At 32.2% G+C, this 21,943-nt stretch overlaps 1 protein-coding gene across 1 annotated transcript in view; it reads right to left on the reverse strand.

Moving 5' to 3' along the window:
• Positions 1 to 1,251: 1,251 nt before the first annotated feature.
• Positions 1,252 to 21,943, reverse strand: part of LOC143063631 (sorting nexin-4-like) — a 92,613-nt gene continuing 71,921 nt past the window's right edge. Inside the window, exons 7-14 of the mRNA XM_076235877.1 lie at positions 20,753 to 20,808; positions 20,029 to 20,101; positions 19,291 to 19,418; positions 16,606 to 16,695; positions 14,565 to 14,655; positions 4,969 to 5,126; positions 3,748 to 3,862; positions 1,252 to 1,605 (exon numbers count right to left, since the gene is read on the reverse strand). Coding sequence (XP_076091992.1) covers positions 1,558 to 1,605; positions 3,748 to 3,862; positions 4,969 to 5,126; positions 14,565 to 14,655; positions 16,606 to 16,695; positions 19,291 to 19,418; positions 20,029 to 20,101; positions 20,753 to 20,808 — 759 coding nt within the window. The 3' untranslated portion in view covers positions 1,252 to 1,557. The remainder of the gene's footprint in view (positions 1,606 to 3,747; positions 3,863 to 4,968; positions 5,127 to 14,564; positions 14,656 to 16,605; positions 16,696 to 19,290; positions 19,419 to 20,028; positions 20,102 to 20,752; positions 20,809 to 21,943) is intronic.

The following is a 21,943-nucleotide window of genomic DNA, read 5'->3' on the forward strand; positions in this document are numbered from 1 at the left end:
GCAAAGATGTAGGTATTATATGTGTATCATTTCAGTAAAGTTATGTTTATTTTGTCAACTGTTTGAATTGAGATATACTATTTGCATTTTAGTAATTCTTATAAATGCACGAAACATGTCATATTAGAATATACAAATCTTTACTATTTTTTGCTTTCTTTGGTTACCTTAATGCAAAAAGTATTAAATGTCACAAGATCTCTCATCCTGCTTTAATCTTCATAATTGAATTGTGAAAAAAAACCCAGCTTTAATATGGTAAAATCAACATGTTATTAACAAAAACTTAGCCCTACTGATATAAATACATCTTTACTGTCAAGGTCCTATACACAAACAAACTTTATTATATTGCACCAGACCCTATTCAGGATATTTCACCAAAGATTGTTTTCAAGCAGTTTGGAACCTACAAAAGCAACATAAAAGCCCATACCGCATAGTCAGCTATAAAGGACCTGGAAAGGACAAATGTAAAACATTTCTTACAAAAAAATTAACAGCCTAATTTATGTACAAATAAATCGCCTCACTGGGTGCAGCTAGATACGACCGCAGATGTCCAACTTTGAAAAGTTTTGGTCAAAATGGACACAATATTCACGCTTGATACAGGTGTGAATTTGGATTGTAATTAAATATTTGACACATGATAGGTTTCTGACACCGAATTACTGTAGTCAAAGAACTTAAAATTGGTTATATGATTTGAATTTACACTATGCTGTTGAGAATTGACCCCCTCCCCAAAAAAAATGTTACCCTGTTTTTTTTGCTTTTGTGCAATACACCATGTTCACTATGCTGGAGAAATTTTTCACCTCCACTTTTACCTTATTCCAAAAAACATTCTTTCCCGCAAGATATGGTTATAATCTCAATTAAAATTTCTAATGCAGTTTGCAACTGTAGTTTCCAATTTCATTACATCATAAAAGTCTTAAAATATTAAATGACATAGATACTCATGGCTAAAATTAATATCAATATTATATTTAGTAATATCTAAGAATAAAACTCCTTTGTCAACATTTAATAGTAACTTCTAAAAATATATTGACAGCTAATAACCTCAAGACAATACAGCATTTCTTATACATAATTAACAAGCATACAATTTATTTTCTGGAAACCAAATGTCCTGTGACGACGACATGATACCAATATACAAAAATGTGTCTGTGTTCATTGATTCTGTATGAATATTTATTCTTCATACTTACCTACAAAATAATGTTTGCAAAAATTGCCTTAAAGTTTACAATATCTGGATTCCTTTAATTTTCACTATACATCAGTCAAATTTAATAATTGATTGATTGTTGGTTGCTTAACGTCCAGTGGCAAACATTTTAATTAAAATGTGAACCCAAAAGGAACAGAATATACTACATTTTTCAATGTGAAATAATTTTAAAATAAAATATATTATAACAACCAGGATATACTTTTGAAAAGTGTTTTTTTTTTCTATTTATAGTTCAGGCATCCATTTTGGATTATTTGTTGGATCATTCTCTTTTAAGCCACACAGGTCCTCCCTTCTGGTCTAGATGGTCACATTTTTGTCAAACAATCTTTAGCACTTGTCCAAACAGCTATTCCCTGTGGTGTAAAACATCATTTATTAACTGTTCATTTCAATTAAAGGGTTACTAGCTGTCAAATTCATGTTCACAGACTTGACTCAAATTCTCATATTAGACTTATAACAATGTAAAACATTTATCCAAATTATAAAAAGTCTAAAATAAACAGTTAACAGGGCACTGGCCTGACAATATGTAGCTTCATTTTGTGTATATTTTAGTCAAATAACACAACACAAACATAAACATAAATAGATATATGTAGCTCCTGAGATTATTATTTATATAAGTCCCAGGTAGCTCATACAAATTGATTTTTCTGTTTTCAAATTTACCTGTATTAGAATGATCGTTTGTGAATCAAATCAGTCAATCAAATGATTTACCTTTGTTTCACTTTCAATGTTGATATTCATTACTTTTAATAGCCTAACATGCATCAATCATGCATAATCCATCTCTAGCTAAGGGGTTAAATTGCAGTTGACATGAATACGGATTCAACGAGGTCAAAATATTCACTTGCATGTGAATAATTCATCATCGATAAATTTTTAGGTTATTTTGACAAAATTTAACCATATATGGCTTCTCATAGTGAATTTTTATTTATTATTGCACTTTCATTAATGTTTGAACAAAAACAAAAAATTATAATTTAATTTTCTTGTATCTTGAAGCTAGTGCCTCTTTAAAACCCATTTTGATAAAAAATAAAAAAAATAAAATATTGCTCTGGTAGATTTTACTGTTCAAAAATTGAAAAAGCTTTGGTTAAATGGTCCATGAGTAAAAGCCTGGACACCACAGGAAACACCATTTTTAATTTTTCAAGAACCATAACTCTTTAACAGTGAAAGAGAAATTCGTCAGTATAAAACATTACCCTCTATTTTGTCATCAGTAAATTTGAAAAGCTTTGGTTAAATGGTTCATGAATTACAGCAAGGATATAACTGGAAACACCATTATTAATCTTTCAAGAATCATAACTCCTGAATAGTGAAAGTGAAAATCATAAATTTTTAACTTGACCTTGATTTTTTTAAATTTGAAAAGCTTTAGTTGGAGTTCAAAAATAAATGCACAGACACTATTTTGCAGCTGCTCACTTGCCATACATACCCAAATCAATAACTGATTATTACTTTGTAAGCCAGTTAAAAAAAACCCTGAGAAATTCCTAAAAATGTATCATTTTAGAGGCAAATAACAACTCTAAATAAGTTTTAGAAATTTAAGCCAAAAAATTTGAAATTATATGAAAATTGAATTTCAATATATATATACAAAGTAACAGGAGACAGATCATTTTCGACCAATGTCTGATTTATTCTTACTGCTGTAATTTTATATATATAAGACAAAACTGCATTTTATCCATTGTGTTCTACTTTTAGCAACAATGGCAAAGTTTGTTGATGGATCAAATGATCAAATCCCAAGATACAATTTTTCTTTTTTAAATCGCAACATGCTCTGAAAGCTTCAGTCAATTCTACCAAATGAACTCAGAGAGAAATCTTAAAGGAGTTATCTACCCTTACTATTTTACTAACTCATAACTCAGAAAACTTAAGATGTTAAGACCTAAGTTCTTTTGATTTTTAAGATTCTTCTGAGGTCTTTGATTTTCAAAGCGTATGGTCAAAGTTTGAGAACTATATTATCTTTCTGTGAGTCGTCACTTATATTGATGCATCTTTTATGACAATGTCTTGACCACACCTGTTGTCATATGACATAAGAGGAGTGACTACAAGAGTTTTGACATGCGAGATATTAATTATTTTTGGACTTGGAAATTGGTACTTCATTGCATAAACCAACGTATCAAAATCAACCAATAGTTGATTGATTGCTTGGTGTTAAATGCCACTTTCAGCACTATTGTGGTATACTGTGGCAGTCAGTAATTTATCAGTGGAGAAAGTCAGAATGCACGGAGGGAACCACGATTTTCCCCAGAAAAAAACTGACATTCATAGTCAATTAAGATTGCCATTTGAGGGGTTTAACTCACAACCTTAGTATTGACAGACACCCAGTAGTTGGATAACTTTGACCACAGAGCCACTGAGGCTCAAACATCACAGATATATCTATCCTGGGTAATATATTTTCAATCTAACTAATCCATTCATAAGCTTCAAAATACCTTTTTACATTGTTTGATCTGCATGATGGCATAATTTGTAAATATTTCTCTTAAATCTTTCACTTTCTGTCTTTTGAATCTGTCTATGTCTCTTAAAGCTGTGTCAATAAACTTTCTGTAAAAAATTTATTTCAATTAAAAATCAAAAATTCTTTTGTGCAATATTTCAGATAAAATGTATTAATCAGTCATGAACATGTCATGAACAAGCTTCTTTTCAAAATAATCTATTACAGTAATGTTGAAAATGAGTCTCTTAAATAATATATAACTTATACAATGTATTTGTATCTTTTGTAAATAACATAAAGCTGATTTTACTAGCAAAAAAAGAAGGTTTTCTCCGAGACATCTGGTAATTCTTTTATGAACTTATATGGGAAATTTTTTTTAAATTTAGATGATTATTTTCCTTTTAGGAAAACTGTACTATTTCAGAGATTTCCATAAAATTTCACATAAATAATTGTCTGTAAATTAGAAAAATGTTTGGTATGGCCCCTTTTTTGCCCCTAATTTATTAAAGTTTGGGAAAACCACCCCCAAACTCCATTTAAGCCTTCTCTTAGTGGTATGAAACGTTGTACAATTTCAGAAAGATTGCTTCACTTAGACACAAGTTACTGTCTGGAAACATTTTTATCCCCTAATTTCTAAAACTGTTGGTATCATAATCCCTAAAATCCATTCTCTTCTTTTGTATTTACTAAAACTAAAGTTATTGTTCGAAAACCAAATGCGGTCGTATAAAAACATACTGCCATTTAAACAGCTTTAATCTCAGTATACAGTTAAAATAGAAGATAAGGGGGAAATCTATTCCACTGATTCCAAGCAACAATAAATTGCTACACCAAGACTGAAGAGCAAACAAAGAACACAATATTTGACACATATTAGGTTTCAGACACAATATAACTGTATAGTCAAAGAACTTAGAATTGGTTATATTCTATTTTTTACTTTTGTGCAATACACTATGCTGTTGCGAATTGACCCCTACCCCCAAAAAAAACAAGAGGCTGTCAGAGAGCCAATCCTGGTGCATTGTGCCAGTGTTGTATTATTTCCTGTACAGATAATGTATTCTAACTTGGTCCTGTCAATGCCTCTTCAATCTTTGCATCCTGCACAATACTTTAAATTTACTAAAATGGGCTAAATAATTTATGACATCTATTGTCTAAATATTTCGTTTTCTTCACACAAAAAAAAACTTACTGGGTTTCCTCTCCGACTTTCCTAAGGTCACTATCAGCCTGTTTAATTTGTTCCTCTAACTGTTTAATTTTTTGTTCTCTTTGTTCAGGTGTGTCTCCACCAAAAAGTTTTGACTTCATTCCTGTCAGTGAGAATGAACTTCCTGCTTTTCCTAGGTTCTGAAAGGAATTGTAAACATGATATTTATAATTCCCTATGTCTGTCTTTTATCTGTGATTTTAATTAACACCTGGCTATTAATTACAAGCTCAGAACTAATATTATAAAGAAATTAAAATTCCATAACAACTGTCTTCAATTATTTAACTACTTTTTAGCTAAGACAATTGTCAATTCCAGTGGTGTAGCTACACTTTTACTGATCACTCAGAAGATGCTGAGCAATGCAAGAATTGATTTCGGCCCTTTCTTTGCAAAAAATGAATATTTTTTTTTTTATCTAAGATGGTTAATTCTGTAAGTGAACTATAAAATTGAGAATGGAAATGGGGAATGTGTCAAAGAGACAACAACCCGACCATAGAAAAAACAACAGCAGAAGGCCACCAACAGTTCTTCAATGTAGTGAGAAATTCCCGCACCTGGAGGCAACCTTCAGCTGGCCCCTAAACAAATATATACTAGTTCAGTGATAATGTCTCAATGCCATACTAATTTCCAAATAGTACACAAGAAACTGAATTCAAATAATTCAAGACTAACAATGGCTAGAGGCTCCTGATTTGGGACAGGTGCAAAATGCGGCGGGGTTAAACATGTTTATGAGATGTCAACCCTCCCCCTAAACCTCTAGCCAATGTAAAAAAGTAAACGCATAACAATATGCACATTTAAAATTCAGTTCAAGAGAAGTCCGAGTGTGATGTCAGAAGATGAAACCAAAAAAAATAAACAAGATGACAATAATACATAAATAACAACAGACTACTAGCAGTTTACTGACATGCCAGCTCCAGACTTCAATTAAAATGATTGAAAGATTATGATTTCATCATATGAATATCAGGCACAATCCTTCCCATTAGGTGTTTAGACTCATACCCTCATAACATATATGAGAAGAACATAACCCGTGTCATGCCAACAACTGTTTTGAATACATGTGTTTAGTTCCAATGCAAAGACCCTATAAGTGAATCAATATTAACGCCAAAATATGCAATCTTTAATGACCTGACAACAGTATCGTAACTATGTCCCTTCTTAATAAGTCTATTTAAAGGTTTTGTTAGTTTCTGAGGTATATACTGACATTTTTGTGCTTTATAAAGAATATTTCCATAAAAAATTGGATACGAAATACCTGAACGTATAAGAAGTCTGCATGTTGAGTGTTTTGCTATATATCAAATCAAAGACCTAAAACTGACTAACAAAATCTAAAAACTTTGCAATGCTCCCCAATTTATTATGTTTCAGAGAAAGAAAGTGCTAGAGAACTGGATCCTATCATGACATTTATAATTCTAAGTTAACATACGAAAACAAAGCAATCCAAACAATCAATTTTTAATTTTGTGATATATGAATGTGACATTTGTATGAAAGACTGAAGTTATCAACCGAAGTCCTTTAGGAGAGTAACATTTTCCTTTGCCTAGCGTTTTTAGACATGTCAACAACTTCTTAAGTGTCAATGACAAAATCAGAATGAACGTGCAGCAGTACAAGTGAAGAAAGATTTTCTTGTCCGATTTCAGAAGTATTTGCAGAATACAGAATATATTTGGGTAAAGTTCTTACGGCGTCATCTCCAATGTTGCACAGAGTTTGTCTGATTTCTTAGATAGATAGATATCCAAACTCGCAACCGACCTTTTAATTTCGAGAAGAAACTGATCTTTTGATTGAAGATCAGACTTATAGTTGCGAAATGTGCGAATTTGATGACGTGCCAATAATCCTGGATATCGACAACAGCGGGATTCGCCCGATTACGTTGGTAACCTGTAGTTCTTGGATTCTTTTTATATATAGTAACAGTCAAATGCACCTTTTCCTTTTTTGACTGTTATAATTTTTAATAATGATTTTTTTTTGCCATTTCGTTTGTGCATGCATGTGCAAAATTGTTGGGTCAATGGTAGCTACGCCACTGAATTCTGATTTCAAATTAATTAAAAATTGATTAAATTTTCGTAGAAACTAGATGTGTCAAAGGGACACGAATGGCCCCGTCTCAAAAAGTTGAAAAATCTGCAATTTCAATAACACATGTGGACACACACATGATGGTAGACATATATCAAAAATCAGCTCAAAATCTGGAGGCATATAGAAAAAAAGTCTGTATAACTGTGAATTTTAACAATATTCAAAGTTGTTAACCCTTAATTTTGGCAGAAACTATCGGAGCAGAACGAAACTTAAACTTGATCTGTAACTCATCTTGAGTAACTCATATACCAAAAATCGTAAGGGTTCCACGGAACCCAGTGTCTCGCCTACGTTTGCTGTTAATCGCAGACTCAACAAAAATCAGGAAAAACATCAATAAAAATTTCCCTCTCGATACTGTCTTTTGATTGAAAGAAGCTTCCAAGTTTGGTAAAAAATCCAGGATAGTTTATGAATCTAATAAATGTTTTATAAACTTTAACTGCAGACTGTATGTAATGTTAACTGGAAGAAAAACTAAGTCCATTTATAAGTAAAATACGGAAAAAGTGAATTTTTTTTTTACAAAATTTACTTCTGAATAATATCTTATGACCAGAAACAAGCTTTTGTCTAAGTTTGGTAGAAATCCAGGATAGTTTAAGAACATTATAAAAATTTTAAAAACTTAAACCACAGAGTGAATGTTTTGTTTCTGGAAAAAAAACTAAGTCCATTTATAAGTAAAATACGGAAAAGTGGAAATTTATTTTTACAAAATTTTCTTCTTGATACTATCTTATGATTATAAACAAGCTTCTGTCCAAGTTTGGTACAAATCAAGGATAGTTTATGAAAGTTATTAAAATTTTAAAAACTTTAACCACAGAGTGAATGTAATGTTTCCTTGCAGAAAACCTAAGTCCATTTATAAGTAAAATATGGAAAAAATGGAATTTTATTTTTACAAAATTTACTTCTGGATACTTTCTTATGATCATAAACAAGCTTCTCTCCAAGTTTGGTAGAAATTCAGTATAGTTTAAGAAAGTTATTAAATTTTCAAAAACTTTAACCACAGAGTGAATATTTGTGGACGCCGCCGACGACAACGACAGAATGTAGGATCGCTTAGTCTCGCTTTTTCGACTAAAGTCGAAGGCTCGACAAAAATCATCCCAATATCTGAAAAACTGTGATTTTCAGCAATTTCTCAAAGTCCAAAGCCCGTAATTTTGGCCAAAATTAGTGGAGCGGAACGAAACTTGAACTTGATCTGTAACTCATCATAGTTACTCACATACCAAAAATCATCCCAATATCTGAAAGACTTTAGAAAAAAAGTCTGTAAAACTGTGATTTTCAACAATTTATCAAAGTCTAAAGCCTGTAATTTTGGCAAAAATTAGCGAGCAGAGCAAATCTAAAACATGATCTTGACATCATGGTTAACTTGCATACCAAAAATCAGCCCAATATCCGAAAGCATTTTGAAAAAAAAAGTCCGTATAACTGTGATTTTCAACAATTTCTCAAAGTCCAAAGCCCGTAATTTCGGCCAAAATTAGTGGAGCAGAATGAAACTTAAACTTGATCTGTAACTCATCATAGTTAACTCACATACCAAAAATCAGCCCCATATCTGAATGCGTTTAGAAAAAAAGTCAGTATAACTGTGATTTTCAACAATTTATGAAAGTCCAAATCCTTTAATTTCGGAAAAAACTAGTGGAGCGGAACGAATCTAAAACATGATCTGCAACACATCATGGTTAACTCACATACCAAAAATCAGCCCAATATCTGAAAGAGTTTAAAAAAAGTCCGTATAACTGTGATTTTCTACAATTTCTCAAAGTCAAAAGCCCGTAATTTCGGCCAAAATTAGTGGAGCGGAACGAAACTTAAACTTGATCTGTAACTCATCCTAGTTAACTCATATACCAAAAATCAGCCCCATATCTGAATGCGTTTAGAAAAAAAGTCTGTATAACTGTGATTTTCAACAATTTCTCAAAGTCCAAATCCTGTAATTTTGGCAAAAACTTGTGGAGCGGAACGAATCGTGGTTAACTCACATACCAAAAATCAGCCCAATATCTGAAAGAGTTTAGAAAAAAAGTCTGTATAACTGTGATTTTCAACAATTTCTCAAAGTCCAAATCCTGTAATTTCGGCAAAAACTAGTGGAATCTAAAACATGATCTGTAACACATCATGGTTAACTCACATACCAAAAATCAGCCCAATATCCGAAAGAGTTTAGAAAAAAAGTCCGTATTTTCAACAATTTCTCACAAAGTAAAAAGCTCGTAATTTCGGCCAAAATTAGTGGAGCGGAACGAAACTTAAACTTGATCTGTAACTCATCATAGTTACTCACATACCAAAAATCATCCCCATATCTGAAAGACTTTAGAAAAAAAGTCTGTAAAACTGTGATTTTCAACAATTTATCAAAGTCTAAAGCCTGTAATTTTGGCAAAAATTAGCGAGCGGAACGAATCTAAAACATGATCTGTAACACATCATTGTTAACTCACATACCAAAAATCAGCCCAATATCTGAAAGAGTTTAGAAAAAAAGTCAGTATAGCTGTGATTTTTAACAATTTATGAAAGTCCAAATCCTGTTATTTAGGCAAAAATTAGTGGAGCGGAACGAAACTTAAACTTGATTAGTAATTCATCATGGTTAACTCACATGTACCAAAAATCAGCCCAATATCTGAAAGCATTTAGAAAAAAAGTCCGTATAACTGTGATTTTCAACAACTTCTCAAAGTTCAAAGCCCGTAATTTCAGCCAAAATTAGTGGAGCGGAACGAAACTTAAACTTGATCTGTAACTCATATACCAAAAATCAGCCCCATATCTGAAGGCGTTTAGAAAAATAGTCTGTATAACTGTGATTTTTAACAATTTCTCAAAGTCCAAATACTGTAATTTCGGCAAAAACTAGTGGAGCGGAACGAAACTTAAACTTGATCTGTAACTCATCATGGTTAACTCACATACCAAAAATCAGCCCAATATCGGAAGGGGTTTAGAAAAAAACTCTGTATAATGGTTTGTTGCCGAATGACAGAATTAGGGAAAGACGGAAAGAAGGACAAGGGTAATACTATATGGCACCGACAACTTCGTTGCACCATGGGCACCATCTTTTAAGTTATCTCAAAATGACCGAAATTAGGTGAAAAAAAATCCAGATCCTTGCTTGTTTACATGAGTTGCTGCTTACAAGTCTTGTATCAAAACATACTTTTGGTTTTACTCCAGTGTATAGTGCTTTCATCTAGGGTTTAGATTTTGTTAATTTATACTAGATATCATTGAGGTTGGACCCATCACTGTGGCTGCTGTGAATAATGCATGTGTGGTAAAAAATTTATATCTTTACAATATGATATGGGGTTGTCAACTGAAACCGAAGTTTTTCACCTTGAACCTTGACCTAGGAAGTTGTACATAAGTAATGACACATCCTCTTGTGTTGGTTTATATACATGTAAAGTATAAACTTTGAAATCAAAATGTTTCTCAAGATATAGAGTGTACATGATCTTTTCCATAGGACATGGGGTTGTCAACTGAAACCAAAGTTTTTGACCTTGAACCTTGATTTAGGAAGTTGTACATACATTATGTCATAGTACATACATTATGACACACCCTTTATTTGGTGTTGGTTAATATACATGTCAAGTATAAACTTTGATTTCAAAATGGTTTTCTAGATAAAGAGTGGACAAAATTGTGCAGACGGACAGACGGATCACTACAGAATGTTTGCCATTCAGCGAGGCCCCAATTAATAACAGAGCTGTGTTTAAACATTATTATGAACAAGAGTGCACACACTGAAATGTCTCGCCTTCTTTACCAATCATTGATATTATGTTGATAGTCCTAAGTATAAAGCTTTATTACAACTGTCACATAAACTTAACATTAACCAAGATAGCTAAACAAAGACCAATGAACCATGAAAATGAGGTCAAGGTCAGATGAACCATGCCAGGCAGACATGTTCAGCTAACAAAGTTTCCATACAACAAATATAGTTGACCTACTACTTATAGTTTAAGAAAAATAGACCAAAACACAAAAACTTAACACTGAGCAATGAACCGTTCAATTGAGGTCATGGTCAAATAAAACCTGCAGGACTGACATATAGATCATAATATATTTCCATACACCAAATATAGTTGACCTTTGGCATATAATATTAGATAAAAAGACCAAAACTTATAAACTTAACTTTGACCACTGAACCATGAAAATGAGGTCAAGGTCAGATGACATCTGCCCGCTAGACATGTACACCTTACAATCATTCCATACAACAAATATAGTAGACCTATTACATAAAGTATGAGAAAAACAGACCAAAACACAAAAACTTAACTATAACCACTGAACCATGAAAATGAGGTCAAGGTCAGATGACACCTGTCAGTTGGACATGTACACCTTCTAGTCCTTCCATACACCAAATATACTAGCCCTATTGCTTATAGTATCTGAGATATGGACTTGACCACCAAAACTTAACCTTGTTCACTGATCCATGAAATGAGGTCGAGGTCAAGTGAAAACTGTCTGACGGGCATGAGGACCTTGCAAGGTACGCACATACCAAATATAGTTATCCTATTACTTATAATAAGAGAGAATTTAACATTACAAAAATTCTGAACTTTTTTTTCAAGTGGTCACGGAACCATGAAAATGAGGTCAAGGACTATAGACATGTGACTGACGGAAACTTCGTAACATGAGGCATCTATATACAAAGTATGAAGCATCCAGGTCTTTCACCTTCTAAAATATAAACCTTTTAAGAAGTGAGCTAACGCCGCCGCCACCGCCATCGCCGCCGGATCACTATCCCTATGTCGAGCTTTCTGCAACAAAAGTTGCAGGCTCGACAAAAATCACTTATTTGGAACGTTCCAGTGTTTTTGTAGCTTTCATTATGGTTACGATGACTGATTTTAAAGGAAAATGTTTTTATTGTGCAATCAAAAAACTGTTTTAAAATTATTATCAAAAGTCTCTTTTGAATAAAACTTTTTTCATACTTAGTCTACCGTATTTACCTGTATGATTGGCGCGAATGAAATGTTTTATCTTAGCGCACATGAAATATGGTTTGTGGCACAAATGAATGTCAGTTGGCGCAAAAGCAAAGCACTGCTATACATACAACACTCTTTACTTTATATTTGTGTCATTGACATTCATGGTTGTTTTTATTGATTTATACCCATCATAGGCGGATACAGGGGAAATCTCACCCCAACCCCTTTTGTGGGGAAAATTTGGTTGATTATATAGGGAATCACTGAAACATGAGGGGAGCGCCCCCCTCCCTTAAGTCAGTCAGCGGGTCCCCTTTATGAAAAGTTCTGGATCTACCACTGCCCATCATCTCAATTTATTTATTTGTATTGCATTCACCTCATAACTTAATTATCACAATTTGAAATGAAAAAGATATCAAAATTAACTTATTTCACACACAGTTAAATAACAAATATTCCCCTCTTTGAATGGCAAGCCCAATCCAATCCTCATTTAACAATTTGTTACTAGTAGCATGTATTATTTGTTGAAATGAAATTTTAATAAACAATGTTTGATTTATTTTCCCCTACATACACTGTCATCCCCTTTATTCATATTGTTCATGTTTTGCAGAAATTGAAATATACATAATTATCAAGGTTTTTTCATGATTTACTCCCGCTTAAAACGGAAATTAGAATTAAATTTTTTCGAAATAACATAAACAAGAATGTGTCCCAAGTACACGGATACCCCACTCGCACTATCATTTTCTATGTTCAGTGGACCGTGAAATTGGGGTCAAAACTTTAATTTGGAATTAAAATTAGAAAGATCATATCATAGGGAACAAGTGTACTAAGTTTCAAGTTGATTAGACTTCAACTTCTTCAAAAACTACCTTGACCAAAAACTTTAACCTGAAGCAAACGGACGCACAGACGGACGGACGAACAGAGGCACAGACCAGAAAACATAATGCCCCTCTACTATCGTAGGTGGGGCATAAAAATGTGGTGCACTTTAAAATAACACTACTACAGGGATTATTCAGTGTGCACCACATTTTTTATTTTATTTCTTCATAGACTGAAAAAATATTAGTCATTCCTTAAATAATAAAATCTTAGATACTTGATAACCTTTAAATGTAACTTACAGATGTCACACAGTATTTAATAATAATACATGTTTTGTGTGTGTGTGAAATGACATTATTCCCCATAACGTAAACAATTGTATGTCCTTTGTGCTCTTAATAAACTCATTTGTGATCCTTTGTGTGCACAATTGCATAATTTTGACTGACACATAGGCTATGCAAGTTTACTGTAGATTTGAAAGACCTTTGAAAAAGTATAGCAGCAACAGTTTAATTTCCAAACTTTTAATAGACATTTAAAAATATTAAATCTTAATTGACTAGGATTGTCAGTTTTCCTATGGAATGTCAATGAGTTTCTCCTGGCACTCCAGCTTCCTCCACCAATAAAAACTGGCCACCATGAAATAGCCCAAAAGCAGTTCTTAAAAAAATGGCATTAAAACACACACAAAAAATAAAGAAGTGAAACTGCGAGCTACTGCTCACTGATGATACCCCTGCCGCAAGTGGATAATTTTAATAGTGTAAAAATATGCAAGTGTTCGGTAAACAGGAAGTTGTTGAGTGATGAATTTCAAAACACATCACACGATATAGCTGAATCGTATAAATCCTGAAACCAAATTTCAGAAATCCTTGTATTTGTAAGTTTCTGAGAAAAATGTGAGGAAAATTTTCAATTTGGCTATTATGTGTAAAATCATACAAGCGTTCGTTTAACAGGATGTTGTCGAGTGATGAATCTGAAAACACATCACACGGTAAATCAGACTTATATAAACCTTGAAACCAAATTTCAGAAATCCTTATATTGTAGATCCTGAGAAAAATGTGACAAAAAATATTCATGGGACAGACAGACTGACGGACTGATGAACGGACGGACGGACAGACAGACAGAGGTAAAACAGTATACCCCCCTTTTTCAAAGCGGGGGTATAAAATTAAATAAATGCTTTTATGAGGAACATCAAATACTATATATTTATGATCATAAACAAAATACTAATTTTTTTCAATATCAGCAATTGCAACAGAGAACGAACAAACCAGTAAAACTTTTTTGTATCTAACTTAACAAAATTTGAAGTAGCAATTTCAGGATTGTCTAAGCAGTCCCACATATATATGGTTTAAAGATTTCAAACCTATTGCTTTAAATTGTGTTCAACCAAATCTTGTCTCTGTACACATTTATCAATTAAACAGAATAACATATTTTTTCGGCATTAAATTTTACTGGTTTCATTTAACGACAAAATACATTGTTGCACTTCAAAACAACTGCTCATGATTAAAAAATACTAAGTTTACATACAAGTTGTTCTTTTTGTATTTGTTTGTTTGTTAGATTATCCTCAGCTCTCTCAAAATCATACTGCATGCATTCATACTTTCTACATACTGTCCTAAAATATACAAATAACGTTCAAATAGTAGTAAAGTTGAGTACACACTTTATTATAAATGGTACAAATTTGCATGACCCACATTATTTTTTCATTTTTTGTGTGTTTTCTACAGACCATCAGCTGTATTTGATGTGTTAAACAAGCACAAACAGATTATTAAGTGAACCAAGAAGGTATGCTAGATTTTTAAAGCTGAAAATGACAACAAACCAATAATTGAATGAATTCATTCTATATTAAACAGGTATATATACATTAAAGTTTGGAATAGACAATTCATGAATTTAGATTTCCTGTCAGAATCCACAAACAAGTTCAATGAAAAATAAGTGAAACTGCAAGCTACTGCTCACTTATGATACCCCTGCCCAAATACTAATGACAATTAACAGGAAGTTGTTGGGTGATAAATCTGAAAAGGCATCACACATGTACAGTATAGCTGACTTAAATTAAACCTGAAACCAAATTTCAGAAAATCCTTGTTATGCAGTTCCTGAGAAAAATAAAACTTTTCAACTCGGATGTCGTGAGTATAATGATGTTAGTTAGTGTTAGGTAAACAGAAAGTTTTTGAGTGATGAATCTGAAAATGCATCACATGGTATAACTTGACTGACTTGTATAAATCATGAAACAAAATTTCAGAAATCCTTGTAATTTAGTTCCTGAGAATATGTGACAATTTTAAACTTTGATGTCATGTGTAAAATAATGCAAGTGTTAAGTAAACAGGCAGTTGTTGAGTGATGAATCACTATGATGAGTCAATAGACCATGACTAAGGAGTCAAAAAATCTCCATAGAATGAGATGTGCCAATACTCATTCAAAAATATACCAAATATAAATGACCTACCACTTGTGGTTCACCATATTCGCTTTTTGACTCTGTCAAGGCAAGACAATAAATTTTAAGCTCTGAGGGAAAAGACGGCCAAGGTTTCGGGGGGGGGGGGGTATTTTATGTTAGTCTTCATACAAAGAATGAGTATCAAACATGTAGAAAGATTGATAATATTAAAATGTTGTTTAATGTAAATTAAAGTCATTACCCTATAGTCTAGATTCATCATTGATTCAATTTGGACCAATGGAAGAGATTGGCACCTTTTAATTCAAAACATTTCATTAAAGTTGAAAGTTAATTAATATCTAAAATTCAAAATTCAATTGAATTCTATCATTTAATAACTACAACAATATATATTTATATATTTATTGTATACCACTGAACTGCAAGATAGAGCCATTCTGCATTTTATGTGACAGGGCTCAAAGATTTTTAATATTTTCTTGAGAAAAGTCTATTCAGTTTTAAATTTCATCCATTTAAATATGTTTAAGCTACAAAAAGCCATTTGAAAATTTTATATCTATATTTATTTCTAAATCGTACACAATTTCTGTGACTGATTTTAATAATAAGTAAAGGATAATGCTGTTTCTACCTAGTGTGACATTCCAACCATGACGTCACTAGGTATATTCAAAATATTTTGTATTACTGATTTTTTTCGGATTGTAAAAGAAATGTAAATAGTGTCCAGGAGAGCTCAAGCTACGATAATTTCACGAGAAACAGAAGGCAAATGAGTAAAAAAGATTTTAAAGTCAATCTGATCATTTGTGTGTCTCCTTCTCATCAATTCAGTTTAGAATTTTGAGGTATTTTCCCAACTATAAAAACAAAATGAGTGAAGTGAGAGGCTTGGAAGTCTGGCCAGTCACATAGGGAATTCACGGCTTGAAGCCGTCTTTCCCAAATACTAAAGGCCAACATAGTAACAAGTGAAAACTTGATTTTGATTAGGTATATTTACATAGAAAGCTTCACAAATCTACCATTGTGCCTGTTTGCCATTTAGTCATGTTTAGTAACAGTTAATATGTTTATCAATTTTCAGTTAAAGTATTAAGAATGTAAGAATTTATACCATACTGATACCTTAAAGAATCAGCAAATGCCATGTATTCTTTCAATTGATCAGCATATTGTTCCTCTTCTTCTAATATACCCTCTACAGTCTGTCCATAACTGAAATATAGATGATTTAGGTGATACAAGTGATATCTTTTTTGCTGTAATGCAGCACATCTTTTGAGATTCAGCTTCTTAAGGTAAACTAGAGGCTCTAAAGAGCCTGTGTTGCTCACCTTGATAAATGTGCATAACAAACAAATTTTGGTGTTGGGATTTTTTGGTGGTTTTGTCTCCAAAGTCATGTGTTTTATTTTGGTGTGTGTAATTTGGTGCTTCTTCCAATTCATATGTTTTATTTTACTTTGGAACAACAGTAGTGAGCAAGCTCATTCATATTTGTTATTATTTACCTGTTTATTGTCAGACAAACTATCATTGAATTTCTCAAACTAGAATCACGACAAAGTTAATTTAATGGCAATTGCAAATAATTCCTTATATAAAGGTTTAAAGCTAATAAAATCTTGAACATTAAAATCAATTTTTGGAATGGATTATTTATTTTTTTTAAATATCATTTGACATAAATTTTAATCAACTATATTGCAGTACATGTTAATCTATTGACAATTAAGGATTTAAATTTTAATTCTTATGCCTCTGGCAGTACTTATTTATTTTTTGAATATAAAGGATAACAAGGAGTTTTGATATTCTAATAACCAATTAATGGCGTCTAATCAGCATTAGCCTGGCATATTAATAACACGTGTGAATAAAAATTCATGCTGTGATTTCTTAAAGGGGCACTAGCTGTCAAATTCATGGACATTGATTTGACTAAAATTCTAGTACTTGATTAATAACAATGTAAAACATTTATCCAAATCATAAAAAGTATAAAATAAGCAATTTACATGGCATAGTGTCGAGAATATGTAGCTTCATTTTGTGTGTTTTTTAGTCTAGACGCCATCCAATTAATTATCTTGTTGGCCTTGAATACTTCTGATGACCATATAAATATATAAACATAAATAAAGATATAAATAGATAAATAGATAAAGCGAACTCGTTTAATTTTATATTATAGATAAAAAACATATGTTAATCATGGTTTTTACTTGTATAAGAATGAGTTTTTGTGGATCGAATAAGTAAATTAAATGATTTACCTTTGTACCACTTTCAATGTTGACATACTTTTCCTTTAAATAACTATACACACACAATTTACGTGTTATCCATCACTAGCTAAGGGGTTAAATTGGAGTTCACATGAATACGGATTTAATGAGGTCGAATTATTCACTTGCAAGTGAGTAATACATTATCAATGTTTCTTCGCTTATTTTGACAAAGTTTACCCATGCTGGCTGCTAAAAGCGAATTATTATTTCACGATTTCACTTTTAATAATGATTGAACAAAAAATATTATAGTTTTGATTTTTTATATATCTCGTAGCTTAGTAACTGCCCCTTTAACAATTTCAGAAAATTCACAATTAAGTGAAACAGTGCTGTTGCCAAATTATACCAGGTATACTTATTTGCAGATTTAGCTATATGTATAGACTTGTAGGAAATATACGGAAGATATAACCTAAAATATTTTTCCCAACAATTAGCATTACGATATTGTTGTACCGGTACGTCATTTTGGCGTTTCAATCTTTAGTGTTTGCTTTATTTTGGCGAGTTTAATTTTGGCACTTTCACCGGAGGCACCAAATAAACGAAAATAAAACTACAACCAAAATAACCCAAAATATAGGTTTCTGACAAAAAATGAATGTGGTGAAAGATCTTAATAAATAGCTTCGCCGAGCGCAGCTGGATACGACTGCAGAGGGTCAACCCTGAACATTAGGGGCAAAAATGGACACAATATTCGCATTTGATAAAGGTCTCAGTTTGGAGTGTAATTAAATATTTGATACATAATAGGTTTGAAAAATTGGAGAAATTTCTTTTTAAATTCTGAAATCTTGAAAACAAATTGTCCCCCCCCCCAATTTTTTTTTACCCCCTCCCCCCTCCCTTTTTTCCAAAAAAAACAAATTTTCCATCAAGATATGGTATAATCTCAATTAAAATTCCCAATGGACTTTGCAACCATAATAACCCATTTAAAAATATAAATATATGAGGCCAGACAGAAGGACGGACAGACGAACGAAAGGACGCACAGACCGAAAAACATTTTTGAAGTGTAAATTTTGGATTGAAACTATGGTCAACCTCACTAATCATTGAGTGAGTGTTTTCAAAAAAATATCTGTTTTCTTGCCAACCTTCTACAACACATGTGGTATCCAAAGAACCAGGTAAAGATTAAGTAAGGCCTGAACAAGAATGTGTCCCCAGTACACGAATGCCCCACTCGCACTATCATTTTCTATGTTCAGTGGACCGTGAAATTGGGGTAAACCCTCTAATTTGGCATTAAAATTTAAAAGATCATATCATAGGGAACATGTATACTAAGTTTGAAGTCGATTGGACTTCAACTTCATCAAAAACTACCTCAACCAAAAACTTTAACCTGAAGCGGGACAGACGGACGAACGAACGGACGAACGAACGGACGAACGAACAGACGAACGAACGGACGCACAGACCAGAAAACATAATGCCCCTCTACTATCGTAGGTGGGGCATAAAAACAATTATTTTTCTTTAAACAATTTGCAGTTTTCATACTAACACGTTCATATAATGTCCACAACTTTTCAAAGGTTCTGCCATCTCTTTCTCAATACCACTCCACTCACAGAAAACTCTGCCATAGTTGGAATGCACTTTATGTATACCATAAACCTTGTCTGCCATTCTCTATAAAATAGAACATCATTCAAATCTGGTGGATTATTCAATGTTCCAAGTGAGGAGCACTTAGTCTGGTGATTATTTTTGGTTGACAGGTGTTTATGTTTAATATTCTTTTTCAAATCAAGGTAGCTGTTATTGTTCTTTTTGTATTGTATCACATTTTGTTATCAGGGGATTTTTAAGCTCATTGCAATCCTTTTTGCTCATTGTTGACATCTGTACTTCTTCCATCTGTTTATGGATAGTTGGCAATCATAACATATTTCCTAAATTTCATACTACCTAAGAGATGAGATGTAAGGTAAGATGGGTGAGACAAAACACTTTATTTGCCCCCCCCCCCCCCCCCAAAAAAAAAATATCTGTACATTTGCAGTCTGCACTGTTACGATACCCCAGACATAGTAAATATTGATTCAGACTAGTGAAAATTTTCAAAATTTTATATAGTCATATTGGGACAGGTTTTGATATTTAGTGTCAGATGCAATACAATTGATAATGTAAATGCGGAATATGTCAAAGAGACAACAACCAGAACAAAGAGCAGACAACAGTAAAATACATGCATTATGTAAAACAAGTTGGGGCAAATCATAACAAAAGATCTTACAGCTCTTATCTTTAGTAGGTTGGCTATATTACTTTCTAATTCATTACTGTAGTTCTTCAGCTCCTCAAATCTCCTGCAAAAGGAAATAAAATAACATACTTATTAATTTATTTTATCAACATATAGACATATAGATTCCTACACTGCAACAAGTCTGTTACAAAATTTCTCCACTCGAGACAGTTAAATTTTATTTATATTTAAAGTGAGAGGCTTGCAGAGCTTTTTAAATAATCAAAATTTATCTGTTGAGAATGGAGAAATATCATTATACACGAGTTATAGTGTCGGAATCTGTATCTCTTATGATTTTTTCCTTCTCTTTCAAAGATTTTCCAAAAGTTGTGTTCTTTATAGGTGACGTCATCAGGTATGGTTGTATTTTTTCATGCTGTCATAATAGGAAAATTCAGGTGAAACAAAAAAAAATAGACGTCACAATTAAATTTCGACCAATGACTTTGACGAGAACAGATATATAACTAGTGAGGAGAAATATTTTCTCACACCGCTCAAGAAATGTGAAAATAGCACAAAAATTGAGAAAAAAGAATTTCAGAAAACAATTTGTTTCTTGTACATTGCCTCTTAGCTTGCATCATACACATATTAGGATTATCATTCAGCAATTTAATTTTTCTTTTAAAATTTGTCTAAAAAGCAAAAAAACATATTTTCAATTCAAATTAATAACGGAAATTAAAAGAAAACCAAAATTACTCACTTTTCTGGCTTTTTCAATCTGTATGCAGCACTTAATGCCTTTAACCTTGATTCAGACTATACAAATTAAAAATTTAACATGAGTTTTTATGTTAAGGTTCAGCAAAAGTACTGATTTTATAATGATTGGTCAAGCTTATAAATGTTTATTTCTTAATTAAAAAAGAGCATTTTTAAGATAAAAATTTAAAAAATCTATTCCTGGAAGAAAGCAATCTATGTTATTTTCAAGAATGTAATGAAGATTAGATATAAAAAAGATGTAGTATGATTGCCAAAGAGACAACTCTCCATAAGAGACCAAATGACACAGAAATTAACAACTATAGGTCACTGTATGGCCTTCAACAATGAGCAAAGCCCATACCCCAGAGTCAGCTATAAAAGGCCTTGAAATGACAAATGCAAAACAATTCAAAAGAGAAAACTAACGGCCTTATTTAAGTAAATAAAAATAAATGAAAAACATATGTAACAAACAACAACCACTGAATTACAGGCTCCTGACTTGGGACAGGCACATATATACAAACTGTGGTGTAACAGTAACAACATAATAACGAACTATAATAAACAGCTGTGCACTGAACGCATGATACACCTGTCACTTTTTCAAAGAATAAAGTTCAAAAACTTTTCAATGTCATATCACAAATTCATGGAATAACTAAAGGAAGGTTATTTTTATTGTTTCATGATAACTGCTCAAAGCTTTCTCTGAAAACTGGAATATCCTCCTTTTTAAGAATAAAATCACATAACTCTGAAACTTAACATCTAAAATTTATAGAAATCCTAATGGGAGTTTCCGTCAAAAGATATAAACAATTCACCAAAGTTTCATGAAAACTTATGAAAGCATTTTTGAGTTATTGTCTGAATACTGGAAACCCCCCTTTTTTCTAATGAATGAACCCTGTAACTCAAAAACTCCAATCCAAAATTAATAAAAAACAAAAGGGAGCTCAGGTCAATAAATATAAACAATTCACCAAAATTTCATGCGAATGAGTTCAAGCGTTTTTGAGTTATTGTCTGACATGTTGATGACAGACAGACAACGGTATACCATTATAAGTCACATAAATGGGTGTATAAAAATCAGTTAAAAATACCTTAACTGAACAGAAAGATACAAATAGAAATACATCTAACAAAAACACAGAGTTGATGTGGCCCAGAACGTGTATAT

Source organism: Mytilus galloprovincialis, chromosome 2 (genome assembly GCF_965363235.1).
Source record: "Mytilus galloprovincialis chromosome 2, xbMytGall1.hap1.1, whole genome shotgun sequence".
Taxonomy (NCBI): domain Eukaryota; kingdom Metazoa; phylum Mollusca; class Bivalvia; order Mytilida; family Mytilidae; genus Mytilus; species Mytilus galloprovincialis.